Source organism: Manacus candei, unplaced genomic scaffold (genome assembly GCF_025592945.1).
Source record: "Manacus candei isolate 608988 ecotype Guabito, Panama unplaced genomic scaffold, ASM2559294v1 h1tg000002l, whole genome shotgun sequence".
In the NCBI taxonomy this organism is placed as follows: domain Eukaryota; kingdom Metazoa; phylum Chordata; class Aves; order Passeriformes; family Pipridae; genus Manacus; species Manacus candei.
Genome location: NW_026138050.1, coordinates 6990572 through 7018392, shown reverse-complemented (window position 1 = coordinate 7018392; position 27821 = coordinate 6990572). Strand labels below are relative to the sequence as shown.

Genomic DNA, 27821 nt, shown 5'->3' with positions numbered 1-27821 from the left:
ATCTATTTGGGAACAGCTCTGACTTGTTAAGTGGGTTTTAAAATCCAGATCGGAATTTTTAAGTTTATTTTGAAGTAATGTGAGGTTATTTTCACAGGGTACCATCACAGTCCATATTATAGAGGATGGAATCAAGCTGTACAAAAGCAATGGACTTCTATTGTCCTACAGTAGTGTGGAGGGCGGCCTTAATGACAGGTAAATCCAGCATTTTACAATTATTTTATTATTTTTTTCAAACCACTTCACATGAAATTTGGGAGAAATGAGCTGTAATGTGATAGAGATGTGACTGATTAATCTTACATGTACAGCAAAAATTCTGGTACATTATTCTGTATAAGCTTTAATATTTCTCAGACTTCTGTGGACCTCTGTTGATAGGTGAGACGTGGCTCATGTGCTGGCACGGTCCTCCTCATTGCAGCATCCAGGGTCTTAATCAGCAAAGTGGTTAAGCCGGATATGATCCTGATTTCCATGGGAGTGAAATGTCTAAGCAGGCATTAGTCACAGCCTCTGTACCTGAGTGGGTACGTTTTCATTCAGCCGGGAAGCAGCAGAGTCTCCTGAGATCTGGTTTCCAGACAAAGGGAGTTCAGACAGAAATCGGAGCTTCGAGTCGCCTTTTGAACTCCGCCCGCCCTCGGGGTTCTCTCCCCCTGAATAAGCAATGGGAGCTGCATCTCACTTGTGCGGCTTAACAGCGGCTGCAGTTGGCTTTGAGCAGTCCTTTCAAACAGGACATCGCTGGAGGGCTTGAACAAACAAACTGGACTTCATGAAGCAATCAGATTTGACTATTCCTGCAGTGCACACTCCTGGAAGCTTGCTGACTCCTGTAACGAAACAATTCTCATGCTAACTGAAAAAAAGCTAAGATTATCTTCAATTACATATTCTCTACTCCTTATTTTTATTCACAATTATTTTTAAAGTTATGTGTTTCACTGTAAGAGCTACTATCGTATGGTAAAATGTCATTTCCATATATAAACTTTCTAAAAATCTGAACTTCTACTCAAAGGTTTGGGAGTCCTAAGAGCAGCCTCTGCTGATGCATGAGGAAATTGTTTCTCTGCTATTTCCAGTGGAGGTAAGAGTTTTCATTGCACATCTAAGAAGAAATTCATATAAAAGAAGTTCGCAACAACTGTTCCGTTGACGTTTTTATGGCGCTTGGAAAAACATATGAGCCTTCACGGATTATAAATTTAAAGTGAAAGTAACTCAAGTAAATAAAGCGAAAGTAATTCAAGTAGATAAATTGATCAGCATTGAAAATATCAGATGCCACAAACAATATAGCTAAAACGTCTTATGGTCCAACAGTGGTTTTATGGTACTCTGCAGAATTTTCTGATGATGCTTCTTAAGACATCCCTGTCCCTTTCCCCTCCATCATGACGCCGATGTGTAGCTTGAACTGATCCCGTTTTTGTGACGGCAAAGAGATGCTAAGGGCCGTATCCCAGGCGAGTGCAGCCAGTCGGGGCAGGGGAAGCGACGATCCCTCTGCTCGGCACTGTCCGGACCACATGGAGATTCCGCGTCCAGTTTTGACCTCTTCAATACAAGAAAGACATCGACGAGCTGGAGTGGACCCAGCAGAGACCACCTGGCGCTGCGTGGTGCGAGAACAAGGGAGCACCGGTGTCAGCAGGAGCCAGAGAGGATCAGGCTGGGCACGGGGAGAGGCTCCGGAGGGCACTGGCCCAGCCGGGCCGGACATGGCCCATCCCAGCCCTCAGGTCCCGCCGACCCCGGGTCGCCCCCGACCCCGCCCCCGCGCGCGTCATCGCCGCCCGCAGCCAACCAGCGCTGGCGGCGCCAGCCGGGCCCCGCCCCCCCCGCGCGCGCTACCCATAAAAACGGCGGCTCGGCGGCGGGCGCGAGAGCGGCGTGTGAGGGAGCGGGACGGGACGGACCGGACGGGGCGGCGGGATCCGCTCCTGCCACCGCCGCTCGGCCGCCGCCCCGCTCGCCAGCCGCGATGCTGCTCGTGGCCGCCGGGCTCCTGCTCGCCGTAGCGGCGGCGGGCGGGCGGGGGTCGCCGGCCGGCGAGCAGGAGAGCCCCCCCGGCAGCCGCTTCGTGTGCACGTCGCTGCCGCTGGACGCGGCGGGCGCGGGCTGCCCGCTGCCCCCCGTGCCCATGCAGGGCGGCGCGCTGCCCCCCGAGGAGGAGCTCAAAGCCACGGTGCTGCAGCTGCGGGAGACCGTCCTGCAGCAGAAGGAGACCATCGGTAGCCAGCGGGACGCCATCCGGGAGCTTACCGGCAAGCTCAGCCGCTGCGAGGGCGCCGACGGCAAATCCGCGTGGAAGAACGAGGTGGGCAAGGGCAAGGACACGATGGGCGACCTGCCGCGGGACCCGGCGCAGGTCATCGACCAGCTGAGCCGCACCATGCAGACCCTGAAGGACCGGCTGGAGAGCCTGGAGGTAGGGCCGGGCAAAGCCTCTTCACGTCTGGCGGTGGCTGCTTGTCATGTTCTTCTGGTTGTTTATCTGCTCTCTGTAGTGGTAAAGAACCTAAAGGGCTCCTCTTGAACGTGCTCTCCCACTGCGTGGGGGGAGATTATGGTTTCCCTGCTTATCACAGCTTAGTTTCTGTATTAATATGTCTAAATCTCTCTTTCTGGGGATGTGACTTCATTGGGGTTTGAGGTACAAAGCTGATGCCTTGGGCAGTAAGACCTCGGCATATGGTGCTGAACAGAGCAGTGGAGATGAGGAGATTGTGTGGGGCAGATTGTGCAGATAAGATGATGTATTTGGAGCTGACATAGAATAAAAAGAACCTGATTTTGTACACCCCTGAACAGAAAGGGGATGTGGTCCAAGCCCACCGATAAGTGATTTCCATGAGCCTTTGGACAGCGACCATATTTTGAGTGACATTCATGGAAATGTTTTATACAGATGATTCCCACAGGATTTGTGCCGGATGTTGTTTTGCTTTTCACACCCTGAAAGCTACACTCGTGTCCTCCTGCTGCCCTCCAAATAGTTAGTGGTGATGTGCAGGTGGTAACTTCCTAAAGCCTGTTCTGGACTGCTTTGCAAGTAGTTTTGAATGATCTGATAGTATACCATCCTTTTGTTACTATTGCTTTCCTAAGCATTCTTTTTAGGGTTGTAGAAGAAAAGCTCTGCTAGAATAATATGGTAGGTGGAACCATTGGTTTCTTCTTGTCCTTAAAGATACCAGTGTTATTTTGAGAGAGCGTGAGGTGCCTTTTTTTTCAGTTTTAATAAAAATACTTTCACTGGTTAATACTTACAGTTGATCTAAAGAGCATCTGACTTCTTTGCTGTACAAACCAAACTGAGGAGACTTTCATTTGGTGAATTTGCTTTCAAAGTAGATTAATTTTTTATTTAAAAAGAAGTGATAGTTTTTCTCTTTACTTGTATTGGCCATGTCACTTACAGTAAGTAAAGCAAAAGTTGATTGATGTGCCACATGTACACATACAAATGGAAGTGCATCAGACCTACTCCCTACATTGATTTTATTGAACTTAAATGTATGAAGGCTCCTTCATATGAAGTGCTGGAAGCCTCTAACAAAAGTGCCCTTTTGTTTCAGGACCTGTTTAGCTACAGTGCTGATAAAAGCACTGAACATGACAAGTGCTAAAAAGCAATGCCTCTTTTGTACTTGCTGGAGAGCTCCACGATCTTGCTTTCTTCCCTTTGAGTCGGGAGCATATCTGCATTTCACAGTTTCTCTGTCAGAAATGACAATTATTTTTTTGCTTCTCCTTTCCCCTAAAGCACCAGCTCCGAGCCAACGTGTCCTACGCTGCCCTGCCGAGTGACCTCCGGGAGATGCTCCAGCGGAGGCTTGGAGACCTGGAACGCCAACTGCTGAGCAAAGTGGCCGAGCTGGAGGATGAGAAGTCTTTGCTCCATAACGAGACATCAGCCCATCGGCAGAAGACAGAGTCAGCCCTGAATGCACTGCTAGAAAGAGTGTCTGAATTAGAAAAAGGTAAACTGCCCGGAATTTAAACACTCCCCCATGCTGATTAATTTTGTTTACTCCCTCCTTCCAGTGCAGTAGACTGAATGTGGGCCTTGAGGGAAAGACATTAAGGTGCTGGACTGAATAGTGGGTGACAGTGCAAATACTTGCATTCTCTTCTTCTTTTGTCGCAGGCTTCTTGCTTGACAGGCTGTTGCATGGCTTTGGCTTCCTGTCTCTTAATTTGGCATGTGTGGGTGGTTAAGATGAAACTCTTAGTGTTTGTGGGATGGAAAGATCTATAGGGAGGCAAGTGGAAATAAGAAGTATGACATGACATGAGTGTAAATAACTATGTAATGTCAAGCATCTAAATAGAGCTGCCTTTCTTTATTTGGACTGAAGATTGTATAGGCTCAATTTAATTAGCACAACTGCCTTTGATGTAATGAATGACATTTTATACCGGAATCGTTTCCTGCTGCTTTTGGAAGTATTGTTGGTGGTCTCTCCTTTAGTTGCTGGTTATGACTTGGGGTAACTGCAGATACTTGAATTGTGCCCTATCCTAAGCTTGCAGCCTTTGGAGTTTGCAGTAGATTACGCACGGTCCACTGGGGGACACTCTCGTAATCCTACTCATTCACTCTGGTATTTGGGTTAATTATTACAGAGATCTCTGTGCTTGAGTAGAATCTGTTTATTTGAATCACAAATGCCTGTGGAAGGGAGCTAAAGCACAGAACTGTCTGCATTGGCTGTGTACATGAATAGAGTGGACTGTGCAGGATTAGAGTGCCAGTAAATATCCCTGCCCCATCCTTAAATGATTTTCCAAGGTGAATAGCTCTCTGCTTAAAAGCAGCCTAATGGACATGCTTTCAAAATGATATAAACATACCTATGTCATGAATTTAAAAATGCAGCCTAATGGAGCCATTTGTGTAATATTGTATCTATTCTTGTTTCATTTAAAAAGTGTGAAGGAGGGGAAAAGGGAAGAAACAAGAAGAGATCTTCTACTAGCTCTGTCTTTTAGTATTTCCTGAGAGCCAAGATAAAGCATAACCTGCAACTAAGGTTAGGGAGAATCAGTGGCCTGTTAATGTCTCATGTGTCAAGTATATTCCCTGTTTCTGAAAGATGTGACTCATAACAGCAAGTCATCAGAAAGAGAAAGGGAGTGGTGGGAGAACAAGAATGTGTAATTTAGTCAAGCTAAAAATAGCCTGTTCCCACCTTTATTTTTTGTGTGGGGGGTGAGGGCTGTCTTAAGTCTCCAGGGAAGTGAAGAATTTGGGACAGGACCAAGACAGTCTTTCTTTTAGTTGTGTAATTTGCTTTCTATTACTGTGCAGCTTAACTGTTCTGGTTCCTTTGTCAAATCAAAGTGAAGGTAATAATGATCCAAGAATTTACTTTTATTATGGATTAAATACAGGCAATATTTCATATGACCTCTTTTGAAAATAGTATTTCTATTGTGCATTTCTTTAAAATACAGTATTGTTCAGCATCTCTTCCTGACAACTAACTAGAGTGTCATAAGTTCCTCATTGTCCCCAGACTAAATAAATTGAGAAAAAAACCTAACCTTATGAGGTGAAACTATGAACTTTGGATTTCTTTATCCCTAATTGTGACAGCTGTTTTAGTTACCAGTGGGGCAGAAGAGTTTGAAGCCTGTAGAACTGCTGTGATTCCTAAAGTCTCCTGGTCATTCCTTCACCGGTTTTCTCCATTGAGAGCAGTAGGTGATGTAGGAGAAATAATCTTGCACCTAGTAGTGCCTGGAGTTCAAAGTGATTCCTGGCTTTGCTGGATGGGTCATTATGTCTAAACCTATTTTCTCCGTCTCTAAAAGGGGATAACAGTATTTCTTGCCCATCTAGTCCAAAAATAGAGATTCCTTAGGAAAAGGATTGTCTTCTTCTGTGCAATGTGTCCATTGCCCAGACCATGAGGACCTTGTTATCATTTTGAGTTATGGATGCTTTCAAGTCATGAGAACAAACTGAAATACACACAAAAAAAGCTGAATTTTGTTTGTTCTTTTTCAGCCCATTATTGCTTTCTGAAGGTCTTTTCATAGAGCAACTAATGTTCTTAATGGAGTATGTTTCTATTTTTCTATGAGAGATTGGTGTACCAGCCTAGTGGAGGTTGCTCAACATTAGCCCTAAGGCACTGGTCTTTTTTTTGCTTAGAATTTAGAATATTTCAGGGTTTGCTCTGCAAGTCTTCAAGACAGATGCAAGCAAAAGAGAAAATTCATTCTTCTCCCACCCCCTCATTCTGGGAAAAATGCAGCCAAAACACTTCAGTTGCTTCTGAGAATGGGAACTGAGAGAATGCCAATGGTTTAAAAAATCCATATGAGAATTGTGGAAAGCTTTTGTAACAACAGCTCTTCATTTGGATTAGTGTGTGAAGTTTGGCAAGGGGACTGAATGTGTTTCAGGAATGTGAGTGAAGGAAGTGAGTGGGGCTCAGAAGAACAGGTAGCTAAAAAGGGTGACATTACTGCAGGACTGGTGGGTTTTATTTCTTAGTACTTCATTCTAGAAAATTACTTGTAGGTGACTACATCAGAAGTATACACAAACTGCATGATACAGAGTATTGCAACTTCAGAAAGTTTTGGTCTCAAGGGTTCTCAATTTCATAAGGAGGTCTGGAATATCTCACTGGTTTTTATCACGTCTTTTAGAAAAAGCTAAATGCTAATTTCTGCTTTTATATTAAATCAAATGTTTAATATTTTAATAGTTCATAACTTGATATTGCATCTTTAATTCAGGTCACTTTGAACTGTTCAGATCTTGTCCTGATTAATTGATGGGACAGAAATCAGTTCTACTGAATTTGGCTGCTTTCTGGACTATGTCGCTTTTTCAGATTGGCCACTCAAAATCAGTGTCAGTCTGAGATCTTAAAATGGGGATGCTGCTCCTTGCTGCTTGTGTAGCAGTAGTAGGAAAAGAAATCCTGGTTTTGAAGTACTGTGATGCTTTAATAATGAGCATAGATGATCCATTTTAGTAAGAGTAAATATCTTTTAAACCAGTTTGAATTGCTTGAAATAGGCAGGCCTCCAACCATGAACCAGGTGATGAAGATTGACTGCCATATATTCTCTTGCTCTAAGTGAGCAGGATAAATAAACCAAATAATTAGCATGGTGTGGATAAAATCTAAGTGTGTTTTTATGTGCTGCAAAATCAACATTCAGCAATACTACTCCAGTACATTTTTTCTGTACTTCTCTAAGGTGCTTGAAGTTCCAAAGATTCTCAATATAAATTAAATCGTGTCTTGACCTGAATTACAGATACATTGTTTAGCTTAATGTTAAAGGTTTTTCTTCCTCAATGTGGTTCCAGGTAACAGTGCATTTAAGTCACCTGATGAATTCAAGGTCTCCCTTCCTCTCCGCACAAACTACTTGTACGGGAAGATCAAGAAGACGCTGCCAGAGCTCTACGCTTTCACTGTGTGCTTGTGGCTGAGATCAAGTGCTTCTCCTGGAATTGGCACTCCATTCTCATATGCTGTACCTGGGCAAGCTAATGAAATTGTCCTCATAGAATGGGGGAATAATCCAATTGAATTGCTAATTAATGATAAGGTGAGAATTAACTAAATCTTTACTGTCCACACAACCAGAATAAGGCCTGACTCCTCAGTTCCTCTCTACTAACTCTTTCCTTCTCTCTGAGAGAAGCCTTTGAGATTGCAATGTCTGTCTGTCTGTTGTTCATTTACTCATTGCAAGTTCATAAAAAAAGAGGTCAAATGGTACAAATATTTGGATGGTGTGACAAAGCAGCATCACATCTAGGTGTGCACACGCTCAGGTGTGTTGTCTGAATTTACCAGCAGATCTTGTCTTTGTTTTTGGTTTTATGAAGCAGAAACCATATTTGAAGCCACACTATTGCAGGAGCTGTGAGATCTAAGTCAGTTGCAGTATTTCTAATAGTAATTGTAGAATTTCTAATTGCAGAAGTTAGATATGTTAAAATGAATTTTGCAGAAGACAGAGAGCAGAAGGCTGCTTTTGTGTCTGCTGTTGTTATGCCTAGTGACTGAATACCAGTTTAAATACAATGTTTTCAGACTTTTTGTACAAAACCCAGCAATTGTCTCTACTTCATACCACTGATGGCTTTTGACAAGCTGCGGAAGGAGACTTGAAGAAAACAAGACCCATAGAAACTTGGCATTAAAGCAGATTATAGATCCTTACTTTCTCCACACCTTCAGTTAGGTTTCCTAGTAACTCACTGCTCTCTGAGGGATCAGGTGTTTACAGGTGTACAGCACAACTCAGGTGGTTTCTCATATGGCCAGTTAAGGGCTTTTAACAATCCCATCATCCTCAAAAATCAATAAACCAATTATTTTTAATGGTTTGTGGAATAGAAGGAAACTTGAGTCTGCTTGTCTTTAGCAATAACTTTTTCTCTTCAATATTATGCTGGTACTATTAATATTCTGTGAGGCTTTTTTTCCTCACACATCACAACTGCTCCATAGCCCATTGCATTTGTGTCTTTATGTTGATGAGTAAGTTTTCAAATCAAATTCCTAAAGGAGCATAATTCCTCCTTGTTGTGAGCCCTATGTAACAGTTCCCACAAGTTTAACGAGAGCAGGCAGATCCCTTTGTCAGAGTTATTACAAATGGTGTTGGCAGCCTCCAGAATTTGAGAGAAAAATTAACATGAGCACTGGATGGAAAGTAATGACTGAGCACTGAGATTTAAACAACAAATGCCACAGATAAATGTGTAGGATGGGGGTTGGTCTGTTTTCCCAAGTAACAAGCAACAGGACAAGAGGAAATGGCTGCAGGTTTAGATTGAATATTCAGAGAAATTTCTTCACCAAAAGGGTTGTCAGGCATTGGCACAGGCTACCCAGGACAGTGGTGGAGCCACTGTCCCAGGAGGTATTTAAAAGACATGTAGATGTGGCACTTGGGGATGGGGTTTAGTGGTGGCCTTGGCAGTGCTGGGTTAGCGGTTGGACTTGGGGATCTTAGAGGGATTTTCTAACCTAAAGCATTTTATGATTATGTGGTAGCAGCTTAGACTCTGCTCTTGTGTCATTTAATTTTAGATGAATCACAGGCTCATATCTACAATAAAAAAGCATGGCTGTGTTCCTGAACACAGGAGATCTGGGACAAAGTAGAAAGATGTGGAGTAACTTTTGCCCCTGAAGTTTTTGCATCTGAGGACAGAGTAAACACTGTCCCTTTTTAGATGTTGGGCTTGAACTGGTAAACTTGGTTTGCCACATGTTTACTCTGTTTTTTTGTAGGTTGCCCAACTCCCTCTCTTCATTAGTGATGGAAAATGGCATCATATCTGCATAACTTGGACAACCAGGGATGGAATGTGGGAGGCTTTCCAGGATGGAGAGAAGCTTGGCACTGGGGAGAATCTTGCTCCTTGGCATCCAATTAAACCTGGAGGTGTCTTGATCCTGGGTCAGGAACAGGTGAGTGAGTGACAGTGTTCCAGGGTTTAAAGAAAAATAAAATCAAAACTCCCCAAACAAACAGAATTTCTCTGTTAAACACTTGGCCCTGATGTAGATACAGTATCAAAAAGAATGAAACCAAGGGAAGTGTTTGTGAGGGTGAACTCTGCAGGCTTTCAAGTATGTAACAAATTTTTAGAGAAGTGGAGACTGTCAGCCATTCAGAATTTGATGTTTACTTTAAAAATGAGCCTGAAGTCAGAGACAAACTCAAAATCAGACATTTGGTTTCTCATTAAAGGTGTAGGTAAATAACTCTCCTAATGCAAATGCTAATAAAGTTTGAATATTAGTACTGCCAACAGAAAATATTATGAGGTCAAGTCCTTTTGAATATGGAAAAAACCCAAAGGATTTTGAATCTTGCTTTTCTCGTTAACACTAGGTAAACAATTTTCTATGAATTGTGTGGCTCTTGGCTTCATGGTTTTTCTCTACCTATATTATACATATACCAAAAAAAGACATTATAATGAATAGCAAGAAATAGCCTTTCTTCAGGATTCCCAGGTTTGCAATGGGGCAAAGAGAAATGAGTTTTGTCTTGATATTGATTTCAGTAGACACTTACCCATGGCATAAATGATGGTAAGTTCAGCATCCTAACCCACTCTGCACAGCAGATGCTCCAGCTCATACAAAGTGTCTGGCAGGTTTTCTCTAACTCTCCTGCCATTTGCCTGCACTGTGCCTGGTTCTGTCCTGTGCTATCAGTTCCGTGTTAGTGTGATCACAAAAACGTGTGATTTCTGTCCTTGAGTAGTGGATGGAGCAAACACTTCTAGGCTTGTCCAGTGGTAGTTGGAGTTACTCATTTGGTACAACCAGCCTAAACCTGTGTATTTAGATCCAAAGATCCCATCACACAGTCCCTGTAGCCAGTTGGTCAAGGGCTGTGGTTACACTTGTAGTTTTGGTGTAATCTGACACATCTATGCAGTTCTTGCTGAAGTTGTCCTTGCTTGCATAATATCTCCTAAATTAGCCTCAATATTTAAAGCTGCCTTCCAACTCTACTGCCCAGGGGCAGGGTTGGTTATGTGTAGCCCTTTTGGGATGTTGTGCAGTCACCACTGATTGCCTTCAGTTGTTTTGACATAATTCAGATTGGAGCTTGTAACTGTTCCATAGAATGTCTTGTTCAATGTGGGTCTTCTAGAAGCTTGAATTTGTTCATCTCTGTGACCTAACTCTGCACCTCCTTCTAGCAGTGTGTCTGGGTGGGGAGGGACTTCAAACTTGAAGAAGAAAATGCCAAAATAACCTTCTCATCTAATCCTAACTCTTGTGTGCCTAAAGGACACAGTGGGAGGAAGATTTGATGCAACTCAAGCCTTCGTTGGGGAGATGAGCCAGTTTAATATATGGGACAGGGTCTTAAAAGCTGAAGACATCATGAATATTGCTAACTGCTCCATCAACATGCCTGGCAACATCATCCCCTGGGTCGATAACAACGTTGATGTGTTTGGAGGTGCTACTAAATGGCCTGTGGAGACTTGTGAAGAGCGTCTGCTAGATTTATAGCTGTGATTATTTCCCATTCAAGTGCCCCCTTTAGTAGGACAATCTTCTGTGCAATCTCAAGCACTTGTTTTTCTCTCTGCCCTTCCCTGATCTTAACTTCTCAAAAGAATAAAACATTGAGTAAACTGCCTCAGTGCAAAGAGAGCTGCTAGTTCAGGGTTGAGCCTGACTATGAAAGGAGCACTTCTTGGCTAGAGCAGCCCTGGCTTTCCTATGGCCTGATCCAAAAATATGCTTTGGCCTGCACAGCCTTTTGTTTGGGCCCAGGCTTAGTCCGTGAGTTCTGCGGGGAGGGAGAAGAGCCCTGCACATGTTCACTGTAGTACTCCTGAGAATGGGAGGTGCTGTCAGGGCACCAGGACTAACAGGCTAAGTGTGAATCCTTCCTTCCAGTCTATTGTCTCCCCTTTGAATCAAAGCCATTCTTTTTTAGCCCTTTTTAAAAGAAATCACTTAATCCTTACACTGCAGTGGTTATGGTGCAACTGTGGGTAGAGCAGAACAGCCACTGTCCGAGTGCAAGGCTCATGCTTTTTAATTTGCAGATTAAAAATCCTTATTTTATGACAAAGAGGGGATGTATTTGAGACACGTTGTACCAGTTCAATGTGAAGAAAGGGCTGTTTAATCAGCACAGCTCCATTGAAGTAGAGATGCTTCAGGTGAGGTTCTGTCCCAAAGCCTGTCCTTTGCTAGCCAGGATCCCAGTGTAGATGGATGGATGAAAGATTGTACTTGTATTTTCTGTAGGCTGAATGTACCGACTTCCTAGTGACCTGGCTTGTAAACTTTTCTCTATTGTTTCTCTTGCTTTAGTCAATGTCTTTATTTTTTTAAATATACAAGCTGTGATTAAGTGAATTTCTGTTTTGTTTTGCTTTGAAAGGCCTTTTTATGAGCAAGTGCCAAAGTTCAGTTTCTGCTTGCTGAGAATTGCTACATATTTTTCCAGCATAAGTCTTCTGCACTGGTTTATATGTTATTATGATGGTCCTATGTAATATGAAAATGTGCTGCTTTTTCAATTCTTGTTGACTGTCTCTTCTGTAAGCACTGGGCTGACTACTATATTTTTTTATCATTTTCTCTCAATATTTTGCAAACAATGTTGCTGTTTCCTTGGCATTGATGTGACTACTTGGTTTGTGGCTCGCAGATAGCAAATGCACTGTACTGGGAAAGAGTTAATACTTTTGTTATTTAAGAGAAAAAGAATTTAAAGGGGGGGGGAGGGGGAATTTATAAAGCTAAATATCATATTTTATTTTTCATATGTTTGAATTGTAAGAATAATATGGTGACAGTCCCATTTGTAGGGTAAAGTTACATATTTCCATGAATATGTAGTATGCTGTTCTTAAAAGAAAATTCTTATAATGAACTTTTAATTAAAATGCACTGTAAAATGAGTCTCTTAATTCCTTTATAGTCACGTAAGACACTGAATATTCTCTTTCATAGCTGCTCTGAGTTTGGCTACTGTCTCCCTAGACTGGTAGAAGTACAGACTTGTAAGAAGTTTTCATTATTCCCTAAATTCCTTAAATCTCAATCTTCAATCAAAGGAGGGGGGACTCAGTTGTGTGGAACCTTAGCTGGGGAGAAGGTCTCTCCATCTGGATGTGGTGGGTGCCTGAGGCTCCAGCTGAGCTCTGCCTCCTCCTGCAGCCCTCTCCCAGGCCCTGGTCTCCACCCTGGGATCCAGCAGCTCCACTGGAGTGGGATGGGATAGAGAATGCAGGTTCATATTTATTTTTACAGTTGTGAGAAACTGGAAGTGATCCCTCCTGGCTGAAAGTAGTGGTTGTAGGCAAGTGTCCCAAACCAGTGAGAAAAGATCTGTTCACCACAGATGACTTGTTGCAGTGGGAGAGCAGAGGCCCTGTACCTGTGCTGGCTGTAGAGGGTTGTGTCCATGGGGTCTGACAGCAAACCCAGTTATCTGCCTGGTGAACTAACAAGTTCTCTGTAAGACAACAATCAGGTAGGACAGGAATGTTTATCCAGCTCTGACCTCTTTCTCTGGCCAGGGAGAGTTTTTGAGATTTTTTATGAAACATTACACAACTTGGTTTCAAATGTTCCCATTCTGACTGGCTTTAAAATAGACACACATGCTGCACCCCCAACCTACAACATGCTTTCCCTACCCTAAGGAAAAACAAAACCCCAAACAACCACAAAACCCACTTGATATCAAAAGACTGTGTCATAAGGGCTGTAGCTCCTAGACCCTGTGTGTGGACAGGGTCAGTCATTTTAAACACTCACTGTTTGGATCCATTGGTTGGTTGAGGGAAGCAGAGAGTCTTCACACTTCCCTTAGCCATGTTAATCTTTATTTAGAGAGTTATGAACCCCCCTCCCCCCTAGTTTTAGGTCTGTCTTAGCACTCACTTTAACAATGAGCACCTGAGTGAGGAGCCCCACCTGCATGGGAAGGTTTAAATGGTGGGGGCTGGACTTGCTTTGTGTTGTGCAGTGGGAACACCTGGGCTGGGGGTGTTGTTTGGCCGGGACTGGTGAGGGCTGGCTGCTTTCTTCCTCGAGTTCTCATCGGGCTGCACGAAGGAGGAACAGCAGAACTCTCCAACGTGGAAATAATACTAAAAGGTATGGCACGGTGCTCGGGTGAAAGGGTCTTTGGGGGCATTTGTCCTGTTGCAACCTGATCTAGAGATGGTGTGGTTCTTCTAAAGATTAACAGTTTAACCCTCTGGTTTGGTTTTTACTCAGTAAATAATCCAGATGGTAGAGACTTTGGGGGGGGGGTTGGGTATGGTTTTTTTTTAACACTGACTCTTTAGGAAAAGTCAAAGCTAAGGAGTATGTATTCCATTGAAAAGGATTTGTTTCATTAATTTTTACTACATATATAGTTTCTTTTGTGCAATAACACCTTTTTCATTAATAAGAAAAGATGTGTATTGATATTTGTGTCTTTATCTTGCAATGAAAACGCTGTTACTCTGCTGCTCCACGCTCTGGGAGTCACATGTTTTATGTGCATATATAAGCAGATGGCAAAACAGGAGTAAATATTACCACATTCCAGCATCTATACTGTTTATGAAGTGTGGAAGTGACAACACAACCTTCAGTTCCCAAACTGCTCTGAATACACAGAAGTAATAACTTCTGGAAAGCTGAGTGACAGCTACAGCACTTGGAACATGCAGTAATGCAGATTTCTGGAAAGTGTGTTTCTGTTTAAAACCAGGCAGAGCTGGGACTCCTAAAAGCAGCATCAGTGATCCCAACAAGCCAACCCTTGGGAGCTGGGGCTGAGCAGGTGTGCAGGGGACTTGGCTTGGCTGTGGGTGCTGTTCAGGCAGTTTCTGTATTGCAATATTCTCTTTGTATGTACTCGATGCATTGGCAGCCACAAATGGAGCATTCAGTGTGTGTAAATCCAGGTTATATTTCTTCAAAGACAAGGGTTTTTTTGACTAACTGGCTGGTCACTAGAAAACGTTGATAATCTCATATGTTTGGTATTTGTTTGAAGGCTCCAGCTCCACACCTGCTGAGCCAAGTGTTGGTGAGGGGAAGGACCATCTCTGCCTCTGGGATCCCCTGGGAATGGGAGACTGACTCCCTGAGCCAGGTGGCTTTTGCTGGGCGGTGCTTGCTCATTAAACTGTGAATTTAGCTCTCAGAAATACAAAGAAGGCTACAGAAATTCTTACCAGCAAAGCTCTATCCTCATTTTTACACACGCTTTTCTGGTGTTTGAGTACATGAGGCTGCTAGGGAGAAGCTGATTCTGTTTTGCTTCAGAGACCAGATTTCCCTCAGGCCTTCCCTAAAGGTGAAATGCAGGCCAGTTGTGAAGCTGCTGTGTTATATTAGGTGTTTAAAGCTGGCACTTTCTAAACCAGAGTAATATTTGCTCTAAAAAAATGTTTATGTAACTACAGATTAGATTTATTTCTTGTTTGCTGCTGGCACCTGACTCTATGTGTAAGGATTCTTCATCCAGCTGATTTTAGTTACCCAGACTGGGAGGGAAGGTCAGGCTTCTATTGCATCATCCTTGAGGGGTCCTGAATCCTGCAGGTACAGGAGAAAATATCCGGGCTGAGGCTTCTGCCACAGATGATGATCCCTCAATGCTGCTGTAGGAATCCAAAGCTGGGCATAGCAAGGGCCCTGCTGATGGAGAGATCAGGTACTGCCAAACTCAATCCACAAAAAGGAAAGGTCTCTGTTGGTAGCCAGGGAATCTGGGGGTTTGAAGGTGTTGTGGGATTTTTCCATAGATCTTTCACCCAAACGTCTTTTTTCTTTCCCTTCACAGAGAAGAAGTGGGACCTTGATAATGTTCAGGGTTTAGCTGGGATGTTTTAATAATACATGAGTTTTACAGAGCTAAAAATCTTCTGGAAAGAACTGAATTAATTGCACCCCTGGCTATAGCTGTTTCTAAAAGGCTGTGCTTAGAAAAGTATAAATTTGCACAAGGAGTTCAAAGGTGCATTTCTTTCTCCACAGGAGGGCAGGGCTCATGTTTTGGCAAAGCTTGGAATACAGAAGTTTTCTGATGTCTTGGTGCCACTGAGAGAAACTGTTTTATTTATTAGAGATGCTCTGGGGTTTCACCTGGGCTGGCTCCCAGCACATGTGTGTGGCAGAGCCGTTCAGCTCCTGGCAAAGCTGTTCCCAGGGGCTCCTGCCACGTGAAGGATGCTGAGCACTTGTGTCTGTGGTGCCCACTTGTTCCTTCACTCCCAGTCAGCTTGTACTGACTCCCAGGGGCAGAGCTCACCTCGCCCAGGGCAGTCTGGAGCCTCTGTGGCACCGTGTGTGCTGCTCTTCTGTGCTGGAAGATGTCTGCAAGAAGTTTGCCCTGGTTTTCAGATCACCAAGCTGTTCCCAGCAGCAGTCCTGGAGTGCTTTTGAAGAATAAGTATTCAGAGAAGTAACTGAAGGACTATTTCTTAGGAGGATTTAGGTGGTTTTTAAGGTACTAGATGCTCTTTGACTTTATATCTTTCAAAACACTTAAACCAGCTTATGGGTAACTTAAAATCCTTATGCTACTGTAACAGAGTTCATCACCCAGCCTTATCTCTGCCACAAGAAATTGCTCTCCTGACCTCACTGGGCAAAAGGAAACCTCTTTAAAGGGCAACTTCATGTATTAAAACAGTATGTTAAAACTTCTAGGTAGCAACACTAGCTAAGCAGGTGATTTATAACTTTCCTTTTTTAAAAATTTTATATTTTACTGGGTGTTCACTGTTTATTTACAGTGGAACACCTGATGTGCCACCCTGCTGTGGTACCAGACAAAGCTGTTTTTTCTCCATGAAGCAGCAATTGGTTTTCCTCTCATTTCAGAGGGCACAGAGCAGGCAGTTGCCTCCTCCCCGATGCAGAGCTGGGAGGAGATTGCCCTGTGCAGCTTTATTCCATCTCTGCAATGACAAAAGGGTCTGGGAGAAGTGATCTGCCATGACTTTTAATTTCATATGAGATTTCCCTGCAGGAGATATTTATGTCTGACAAAACAGGGCAGACCTAGATTTGCTTTCCAGGGAAGGTGTAGCTCACAGGAATGTGCTATGTTTTAGGCCAAGGTTTCCTTTTTTTTTTTTTTTTTTTTTCACTTTTCTACTTTCTTTATGGCAAATTATAAATGGTTGATAAACACCTATAGTAAAATACAGATATGCATTGGCAAATCATCCTCTTTTTTTTTTTTCCATTAAAGGAAGCTGTTATTTGCTGTGTAGAGAGTATGTATCCTCCTAAGAGATCAAATTATTTATGGTAGTGCACTAATTAGCTTTTTCAAGGCTTCTAAGGTCTTGGAAATACTTCCAGCTCCACAGATAATTGCAGGAGGTAAACACCTCTCTGCATCAAGTATAATTTGATGTAACTGGAAAACAGCTGTCAGTATGTGCTTTGGACTTCTGACCTGATGGGGGCTCTTGTCAAGTGGAAAACTGGCACCTCCAAGGCTTTCCAAAGGAGTGATCAGACCTGGCTGGTTGGGTAACTGTGGTGGGCACAGGTATCCAGACAATGCAGGAGGCTTCCAGAGCTGGTTTGGTCCCAGTTTTCCTTGTATATAGCTGTGCTGTCATATTAATTCCGAGGCTGCACCAGCACTCTCGCTTGCCCATTGTTACTCTGGTTTTGATCTCGGTGAGCAGCAGATCCACCTCCCTTCTCACGTCCATCAGCAGCTCCAGTGTCTGTTCAAAAGTATTTGGCATTGTTCAAATATGCTGCTATGGTTACTCAGGCACCACTGACTGCACAGGTCAGCTTGGAAGAGCTTTACACAAAGTATTTGGGACAGAATGCAGCTCTTGCTTGTTAATTTAAGACCCGGCACATCAGTTTGAACAAATTGCACAGAGGATAATGTCTTGCTTTTTTCCCTATGCTCGGGATTTGGAAAAAAACATAAGAAAAACATTGTCTTGACGTGAGTCCAAGCAATGACAGGGGCTCCTGCTGAAAATAGAAACCAGCCTATTTGTTCTGGGAATTGCCTGGAGGCTGGCAGGGCTTTGTGGAGGGAGGATGCACAGAGCAGATCAGCCTGTTGAGGAGCACAGGCTTCCTCAGCTACGTCACCAGCAGCGAGCACAGCCCCGGGAGGGCTGGCTGCAGGTCACTGCCTCAGCAGGACACCTCTGCAAACAGCCAAGGGCCACATTGGACAGCCCTTGGGAAGGGGAAGGGGCTGACATGTGATTCTTAGACCTCAGGTTGCCATCTGATGGTTCAGGGATAAGGTGTCAGCTGCTCACTGCTGGAGATGGGCTGGCATTTACAGGGCGGTGGAGGTACAGGGTGCTGCAAGGATGACCTGTTGAGGGCTGTAGCTGTGATTTTAATCTTCCAATCCTGTTCAAATCTGAGCTGAATTGGCAAGTGGGGTTGTTTAGGTCCCAGAAATTCAATGAGATCTGTTCTGTACTGCACCACAGGCAGTCTGAAAAAGGATAACTTTAGAGATGTGTAGTGATGCCTGCACTAGGCTGTGCCTTTTAATGCCTTTGTGGTTACTTCACGCTGGAGAAATGAATATGACTGAATGTCCTTCTCTGATTACACTGAAGGCAAAATTCCCATAGACTTGAATGGGAGAAGAACAGGAAACTGAGACAAGTCTGAGCAGGCTGGTAAAAATGAAACAAAAAAGTCTAGTGTGACTTTAAAGCTATTTTTAAAAACACAAGCTGGAGCGGGTTACTGTGAATCACTGGAATCTGTTATGTCTTTATTTATTTAATTTTCTCTTTTTCTGTATTTTCCCTCAGTAATTTTGAGGACACAGCAAGAAGACAAGTTTTTAGAGATGGGTTATATGTGTTAAAGAGGGGAATGTGTAGCATTTGCTGAGCACAATAAATATCACTGCCAAATGAGCAGGTCCCTTTTCTGATACTGCAAAAATGTTGTAGATGAGAATTTATATCAACCCATTTCAGAAAACGAAAGAAGGTGGAGGGTTTATTGTTTTAATTGAAATATCTTCATGGTTTCTGTAGGAAACTAGGTGTTGTTTGACATTTGCTGAGTGAATCTTTGGTAAGTGGCTTATGTTGGGGGTTGCTTTGTCTCCTCGTTCTCTTTCCTCCTCACCAGCCCTTGGGGCAAATTTCTGGCAGCTGAGGGTGGGGACTAAAAATAAAAATAACCTACCTTCATTGTAATAGGTAATAGCAGAATCTTACTAATATCTTTTGGATTGTGTCCTGGTTTTCCATACAGTGCTTAAATTCAAAGGCTGATCATTCATATATTTATTTTTCCATTGAAGGATGCAAATTTCAATGGCATTCATTGAGCTAAGAAGCAGCAGTTCTCTTTATGTAGTCATTTTTCCCTGCTCATTGTAGCAACTTTCTTGCACGTGAAGAAAGACAGGGAGGAGGGTGAAACAGCATAAACCACTTGAGGGGAGAAGGGGAAGGAAACTGTGACCATTGCAAAAAGTGTGGTAAGGGGAAAGTTGTCTCTGAATTCAGCAGTGGACACTGGAAATAATGTCTCTGTATTGTGATCATTGCAGAGATGGAAAAACCATCTTCCCCTTGGACTTTGGCTAAAAGTCAGGTTTGTATTTTGGGAGGCAGGACTGCATCAATTGGCTTCAGGCAGGCTTGTTTTTGTTCTCCTGTCCCCTCAGGGGTGTGTGTATCAAACCCCTTTCTGTTACTGGAAAGACAATCATTAGTTTTTCCAGATGCTGACAGGAGGGCTCAGAGCAGTCGGAATTAAATGCCAAGGTGAAAGTGTATTGCTGTAGAAAGCCATGTCAGACTTGCAAATGGTTCTTGTGCACTTCTGGGGATATGATACCAATAAAGACTCTTCAGCTGTTTCTGGGTTTTTAGTGGTCTTGAGAAATGATTCTTCTCTGCTGGTTCCTGCTGCTGTTTAATGGACGTGTGGTACAGTTCAGAAAGGCAGGGAACTGACTGTATGATGGGAGGATCAGGAATCTGCTAAAGCTTTGGGAGCCATCCACTGGCTTTAAAGGGCTTTGGATATAGTGCTCCTGTTCACTGGAGTCTATGCAACACAAAACGTATTGCGTCCCAGGTTTTTTTTAACTTCCAGTAAGGACTTGTTTATGTGGGAAGAACTCACAGAAAACTGTTCCACTGCCTTCTCCTTTCCCTGCTAAGCATAAAAGGCAGTTGATGATGATAGTTTGTAAATTCTGTGTCCTGAAGAGCTGACAGAGACTACTTGATTCTGAAACATTGCTGTGGCATTTCCTTGGCATCCCTTTGATACCTCTGCATCTTCTTGGATTAGCAATGCTGTTGTAATAGTGCACGGCACAAATCTAGTTACATGAGCTCCTTGTTATTTGAATGCATTCTGAGCAGCATTTCAGACATTATTAAAACATTTCTTTATACTCTTTGGCTTTGAAAAATACAAATTCAAAACAAAAGCTCATAAATCTTTGTTTAATCAAAGTATACCTCTAACAACAGTCTACAAGGATATTGTAAGACAAAGAGAGCAAATTCCAAATAGGACTTTGAAAATCAGGCTGGAGCAGAAAATCAAGGCTGGTGGGAGATTTTTAGAGAGCCTTGCTTGCTTCCTAGAAAAATCACTGTACTGTGTTGAATTATCAATGCTTAAGTGACATCTGCAAGTTTATTTAATTAAGAGCTATGCTAAGTATGTTGTATTTGCTAATGCATGGTTTGTCTGAAGATGTGACTGTTCCTGGCTCACTGAATCTACGCTGGTTTCACTGACTGTTGACAGCCCTGTCAGTTGAAAGCATTAGAAGAGAATGAAATTACATTCTGGGCCTTGCCCCAGATGGGAATTGCTGTAATGTTTTAAACCTCAAAAAGAATAGAAGTGTAACAGAGCAACATGACCACAGTAAGATTTATTAGTGCTGCTTTCATCTTGGCTTTGGGCCATCCCCTGTCTGCAGAATTCCTGTTGATGCCCCATCTGGATTTATGTAGAAATTGATGGTAGGGTAAAGCTCTCTGATCCCATCAGTTCACATTTGCATCACTTTCTGTTCTGGATGAGCTATGAAGGGCTGGAAGCACCACTTGTTAAACTCTAATTAGCAGGCAAGCAGAGGAGAATGCAAGGTCAATTTGGCACTTGTGGAATTTAAATTATTTTCTGAATTGGAAGGGTGGGGGAAAGAAATCAAAGCCCATGTCTCTGAGTTCAGCTGTGCTTCTGAAACGGTCCCTTAAGAGATGAAAAGTACTTGAATAGAACCACTGAACTCCAGTGTGCTCTGTATTTTGCTGCTGTAATTGTTATAGAAGTCATACTTTAATGCACACAGTTTGGGTTTGATACCAGTCCTGCTCTAAACACACTGAGAGTTGCTGAGAAAATGGAAATTTCGTTGTGACTATTGATTTCTATTGAGAGCAAGTGGGTGAAGTTTCCAAATCTTAGTCTAACAGCTCCTTTGGATTTGTCTGTCCAAAGGTTTTGTGCCTCCTGAAAGACTTTGTTACCCCAACTCTTCCTACTGGTACCAAAATCAGGATAGTTGTACCTGTTACAGCTTTTCCCTTCCCCCCTATTTAAGCTGGTTGTGTCATTATAGTCTTTAACCACTGCAGGTGGTAAGAACTTAAATTAGGAGGAAGCTACACCCAGACTAAGAGCAGGAAGGAGAAAGTCAGCAGGAGTCCTTGAGCAGGACATGCTCAAGACCTGGGCATGCAGTCCAACCTGAAATTGAGATTTTTGGTGCAGGTCACAAAATCTAACTTCCAAAGAGGAAGGATGTGTGCTTTGGGCATCCTCTGCTCCTGCTGAGTCTGCTGGCTGCCTTGCTCAGGTGTCCTTTGGAGGGTGCTCCCCCTCTGCCCTCTCACTATTCGCTGGATGAACAGGCTCCTGCAGCTAAAGGAAGTTCCTACTCCCTTTAATCAGATGCTCCACCAAAAAACCTTGTTAATGCATTCAGAGAGTGCACTACTTCCTTCAGCTTCAAGCTGAATTGGTTTGCATTATCACCCATTATTTTTGGACTTAGATAAAGTGTTTATGTGTATTCTGGGTCACTGATGCACACAGAGTTATTATGGGGCTGAATCAGTGCTGTGGTACAACTGTCAGCAGTCCTGGTCTCCTTGTGGGTACCCATTTATTCTCAAGATGAAGCTGTAGTGAGTGAAGGCTCATTCTCCAGGAAAGGTGATTGAATGCAGCTGCAGCTGGTTGATTAAACTGGACAAAGAGAAACACTCGTGTGTCACTCAGCACGCTCTGCTACATGGAACAAGGGGATTAGATATGGTGAATTTCTAGTAATGAAAGCAGGCAATCGGGTTCGTCATAAAATCAGCTTAAAAGAGCTTTCTAGATTCCAGAGAGAACTAAAATAACTTGACCTACCTTGGTCCTGTAATCTTTAAATGCTGCTTAACATCTGCTCATCAGCACTTGGCAATAATATTTATTATGGAATTTTTAATAGCAGAAACTGTCTTGTGACAAAATTAATAATGCAGAAGGGTGCACTGTGGAAGGAAAAAAACATCATTACACAGGAGTTAGAAATGAAATGGCAGTATTGGACTTCAGTTTAAAAAATCTTTAGGAGAAACTTGCAGCTACAAAAATTTCGTTGAGGTCATCAGCCTGGTCCAAGTGTGGCCCAGTGGCCTAGGGCAGGGTGAAGCACCCTTGCAGTCCCCTGCAGATGGTTAACATTAGAACCAGTTCTGCTTAAGGGATCTAAGTTCATAATGGAGAATTGTAGAAACTCTCCTCCAGCAGTAGAAAAGAGAGATGTGCTGAAGATGCCCTTAAGATTTGAGCTGTTACATGGAAGCAGCTTTCTTTTCCTGAGACTGGCAGTTTGGAGTACGTTCTTAACTTTGCTGATACAGAGGCCTTTAAAGGCAGAGGAAAGAGTTTGAAGTTCCTTATTGCACGCTGTATTCCTGAAAGCTGTAGTACAAGAATTTAAGGACTCTATTCCCAGCAGTTACCAAAGAAAAGTAAATTGCAATTCTCAGCTTGAAACCTCTTCCAAAGTAACAAGCTCAGTAGACCCTCAAAGGTCCCACTTATTTCTCTGCTGAGCCTGTAATCTGCTCTATTAAGTGGATTCCCTAGAAAGGGGTCTGAAGGTGTCAGCAGGTGCTGAATCCACATTTTCCTTTGCAGTGTGTTCCCGTCAGTTCTTCCAGGCTTCAGATGATGGGCCTTTTTTTTTTCTAATTTGATTTTGTCTGGCTTCAGGTTTTACTGTTGGGCCTTGCTGTCCTTACCTCTTAGGTACCTTCCTTCCCTGCAAGTCAACTGTGGCCATTTTCTGCCTGTGGCAGAAACTGGGAACAAGTTTGGGTACTTCCTGCACTTAACCCTTTCGTGGGTCTTTCATCAACATCAGGTCTGAAGCAGGAATTGGTTATTGCAAATTCCCTATAGAGAAGTCAAATACCATCTCCACTCCCAGACACTGTTCTTGCATTCATGTATTCAGGGATGATATTAGATAACTATGCCACTGGGAATGCCTAACAAATTGCATGTTCTTTCTGTTGTCCAAATCCTTTATTCAACTGCTCTCTAGGATGCAGTTTCTCATATTGAATGCTTGTTGTTCCTAGACGTAGAGCTTTGTGTCTTGGCTCTGTGGAAGCCTATTTTGTTGGAAAGAGACCAAACTATTGGGCCATCCAGGCCACTCTATTGGCCTCCTTCCATCCTAATTTACTACTGTGTTCTTTGTGTAGGCTGTACGTTCTCTGCTAGTAGAATATATATTTATTTCAGTATCATAATTGACAGTGGTGAGTATGCCAGGCCTGGTATGAATCCATGTGGAACATCCAGTCATTTGTTGATACTTCCCTGTAGAATCTACTTCTGAAGATCTGTCACCCCACTCCTAATTCATTTAACATGGGCTTTAATTGAAACTACAAAGTGGTACAATAAATATCTTAGAATTGAAATCCCAGTAGCCTTCAGCTGCCTAACGTGTGTGTGAGGTCTTTCCTCCCAGCAATTCCCCCAGAACTGATCAATTCCTGTTCACTTTTACTCTCTCTCTTTCTTTTCATCCCCGTTTTATTTAGGGGTTGGATCTCAGACTGTTCAATAGAGCGGATACGGTTTCCCTACAAATGGGTAGTTCTTGACATTAACATTCCGTTGAGACTTCTGCAGCAAGCTCAGGTTTTAGCACTGAATTCCTCTTTAATATGACTCTGAACTTTTCTACCCATTTTTTTAAATTTTTGTGATGTACCTGTTAACTTTGTCTTTCTTGGGAGCTGAAACAGGGGGGCTGCTTTGCATCTCTAGTGAATGGCCACAGCTTAATTCAGGGAAACACTTCAGCATGTCCTGAGTCATAGGCCTGGACTGGAGGCTGGCATTTTGTTATGATAAATGGATAATTTTCAACGGTGTTGGTGGGGGTTTTTTGTGTCCTCATTTTTCGTCTATTTGCATTTGATTTTTTCTTTCTCCAAGAGTTGCAGCTGTATGAGGGGGAGAAGAGTAAGTACTTTTTTCCTGGAAGAACCAGTCTGAATTTTTGCTCTGCAAAACAATGCAAGTTCTATATAGAGTAACTATTCCACAGAGTATCTGCACTGAGGACAATCTGTGCTTTTCTGCTGCATTTCCTACCCCCACAATGTGTATCATCTGGTTGTCCCTTCTCCAGAGGCAGTTCTGTTAATGTGCTGTTGTGTGCAATTTTTTAAAAAATAAAAATCCAAGGGTCAATAATAATGTTGGCTGCTAAATCTGGGTATGCTTTTCTTACCTGTGCCTTTATTTGTGAGGTCTTGGATTTTCTACAAATCTCATTTGTGGGACAGCAAAGGTGATGGGCCTGTATTCCCTGTGCTGGCCTAAATCAGGGGGCTCTGCTGCCCAAAATAAGGCTCTCACCTGTAATCCCCAGGTAGTTCTTGCATCCTTCTGCACTACCAGGTCTCTCTCCAGGGCTGCAACTAATCAGGAATAACCACCCACCCTGGGGGGAAGACAGAAGTGTGTTCAGGGAGGGAGGTGCTGCTGCAGAGAGCTCCTGTCTGTCCCTTGGACCACCACCAAGTATGTGCACCCCTGGCTTTTACAAGAAGATACTTAACAAACCAATTATTTTAAAGCTGTTCTATCTTCATTGATATGCTCAGAAAAGTATTATTTTGTCCTCCTTGTTAAAAGTGAACATTTCTTCCTTTGCTTTATCTCTGTGCACAGCACCATGTCTCATTGTTACATATAAGTTGCTGCAAACTCTAAATCAATAATTCCATTAAGGAGAAAAAGGGGGTCTAGTAGCAATAAGTACAATTGCAGAGTTAATCAGATCATCTCTATTCGAGTTGTAGACTCTGTTTACCAAAGATGTTGTAGCTCTACAAAATCAATAAGGGCACAATAAGTAGATTTATTTTCTGGGTATCAGTGGTACAGGGGTGGGGGCTGGATGCCTGGAGGGAACCAAGGGATTTTGCTGCCTGTGAACACAGTAGGTGTGGAAAAGAAACTGTTGCTGCCATGGACTCAAATAACAGAAAATAGTGTATATTTTGGGCACTCAGATGTCTGGGAAATGTCTGGGGGAGGTACAGATTCAGGAATTTTTCCCTTCTTAGTCCATGCCCACCAATTTCACAAACAAAATATGTCTAAAATAGCACTGCATTTTAAGTATAACATTTTGAGTTGGTAGCTACTTATTTTACAGTGTAAAACCCACCTGATTTTACGAACATTCTTTGGAAGAGATGGATGATGTTTTTCTTACCTCCTCTTTCCATCTTAATTTCTAAATCTGGTCCTTACCGCTGATCTCTTCTAGTTTTATGCTACACAGCTATAAAGGCTTCAGAGGAGTCACACCTGGCTGGTCTGGGGAGATTACAGTGAGATTTAATCTTTCCTAAACCAGGCTCTGCAAAACTTCTTCTGAGTAGAGCTGAACCATCTTATCCACAACTATTACCCTTTAAATAGCTATTGAAGATGATAAAATTGAAACCACAAAAATGATGGGCCTCCTTGTTGTTTCATTATTGCTAAATGTGATCCCTGCTGTGCTGTGGGGTAACCAGTGCTCAGCACTGCTGTATCTTGATTGTTACTCAATGATCCTTTAAACTGAACCGAGCTGTATGTTCAGCAGATCAGTGTACTGCTTTCTCCTCACACTGTGCATTAAGCAATAGATCCTGTAACTGTGTCTTAAATATTTAGTATGCTGGTGTTTGCTAATAAAGACTTTGTAGGGGAAATAATGTTTCACCTTGGCACTCAGGCTAATACCCAAGTGCAGCTGGCTGAAAGTGCATCTCACTGTGGCTCAGGGTGGTCTGTCCTGTTTGGAAATGATGTGGCTGTAGCAGAGACTCAAATTGGGAGAGCTGGGAGTGTGGTCAGAGCCAAAGAGCTGTTGAGCACATGTAGAGACTGCCCAGCGGGTGCAGCAGAGTGAGAGGGGCTTCATGCATATGGAAGGAGATGAGCAAAGCTTTCCAAGAGCAGCATTAATTCAGATGGAGCTGCTGTTGTGCTTTGGGTACCTAAACACCTGTCCAAGGTGGGTTGTCAGCAGCTGGAAGAGCTGACCTGTGTTCTGCATTCTCAGCTGCACAGCCTTCATTTGTGATGTGGGAAACACAAAGACATCCCTGCACAAATCCTTTTGGTTGGTTTAGGTCCTAAAATTGCCTCTTAGTTTCATCAAGTCTTGACTTGGGTGAGATCTTCATTGACATGATTCTGAAAGCCCATTTTGTCTTGGGCTGTCACACTGGTTTTTTTAATATAACTAATTTCTTCTTGAACTTTATCAAAGTTTAAATAATCATTAAGACATTCACATGCTGTTCTTGCCAACTGGTCTTTCTGGACTAACTCCTAAATAGTTAAAAAACCACTGTGTTTAAAATGAACAGGTACACTAATAAAGTTTGTATCTTCTAAGGTTCAGTAAGGTTAAGTTGTAATGGCTTAACCCTATTACTGCATAAAATGAACCAGGTTGTAAATGCCACTGATCACAGTAGTCATTATCTGAGAAGTTAGTGCCATTTTGGGGAAGGATAAACTGATTGGTTTGGCCTCATGACTTGTATGGGTTTGTTTACTTTTTTTTCTCTTTCTGATTCCTCACAATATTTATTTTTCCCAGGGAAAATAACTTTTATGTGTATGTGAACGTTGTGTGTGTGTGTTTATCTTGTATGAGCATATTTGGTACATATATAAAATGCTTTCTATACACACAAATATGCACATGCTTCCCCACATGTGTGGCCAGAGGGAGTGACTGAAACTGAGATTCAACACCTGCTTTAAACCACCTTGGCAGTGAAAACCCACCCACTGAGCTGCACCTAAACTTTACAGGAATGTTTCCAAGTAACCACAGGAGCTCTGTCCTTTAGTGCAGTGGGTTATCCTGTCCTGGCATGTGCTTTGGGTCTGTGCACATGTAAATACTTCATGTGTACATCACAGGATTTTTCAGCTTATTCCAGATGTACAGCTGCAGCTGTATTGATTGTGTAGAGGTGTCTGTGCACTGCTTGATCAGCACCATAATATGTAGAATGAATAATGTATATTCCTGAAGAAGGAGCACTGACTGGCAGAAGCAGCAAACTGAATCCTGGGAGCAAGGGAGTGAATCCTTGGCTGGATCATATTTTTTCTGAAGCTCTTTGAGGCAGTCAGGTGGTAGAACAGAGCTAGGATTGTGCCCAAGTGTTGTATCAGGTGGTGAAACAGAGCTAGGAGTGTGTACAAATGTATTTTAGAGAAATATTTAATGTGGATCTTGCCCCCAGTCCCTTCAAGCACACGGACATGTGGAGAGAAAGGAGAGTTAATCTTATGTGGCATAAATTAGTAAGAACCGTGCAAAAGAACTTTTCAAAGACTTGCTTGCTAAATAAATTACTGGTCATGTTTTATTTAAAATGCTCGTGCTGCCAGCAGAGAACATAGCAAACAAGCCCACTTACAATTAAAGTAACAGCCAGGATTTTCCTTCTGGCACTCCTGTGACTTCTTGCACTTGTTCAGCTTCACTGCATGTCACAAGCAGCTGAGCAGATTCACATGGACACACCTGGTTCACGTGGCATCCTACGATCAACCAGTTTATCTCCTTTTGCTTGCAAATGTCCTTTTGGTGAGCACAGCTGGGACACCCCGCTCACCCCACTCTGTTTGCTTGGTTCTGTGACAGGGATGCCACCTGGGTGTGCATCAGCAACCTTGGACTGTGCCTAATGCAGAGCATCCCCCACGATG

The 27821-nt window shown here is 42.9% G+C and overlaps 1 protein-coding gene across 2 annotated transcripts in view; it reads left to right on the top strand.

Moving 5' to 3' along the window:
- The first annotated feature begins 1900 nt into the window (after positions 1 to 1900).
- NPTX2 (neuronal pentraxin 2) overlaps positions 1901 to 27821 on the top strand; it is a 110780-nt gene continuing 84859 nt past the window's right edge. Inside the window, exons 1-5 of one of the 2 annotated variants that reach the window (XM_051779560.1) lie at positions 1901 to 2440; positions 3779 to 3995; positions 7352 to 7596; positions 9297 to 9476; positions 10818 to 12454. In XM_051779560.1, the coding sequence (XP_051635520.1) occupies positions 1994 to 2440; positions 3779 to 3995; positions 7352 to 7596; positions 9297 to 9476; positions 10818 to 11045 (1317 nt within the window). In that variant the 5' untranslated portion in view covers positions 1901 to 1993 and the 3' untranslated portion in view covers positions 11046 to 12454. Of the gene's footprint in view, positions 2441 to 3778; positions 3996 to 7351; positions 7597 to 9296; positions 9477 to 10817; positions 12455 to 27821 lie in introns of those variants that run through there. The other variant, XM_051779567.1, reaches the window with a different exon arrangement.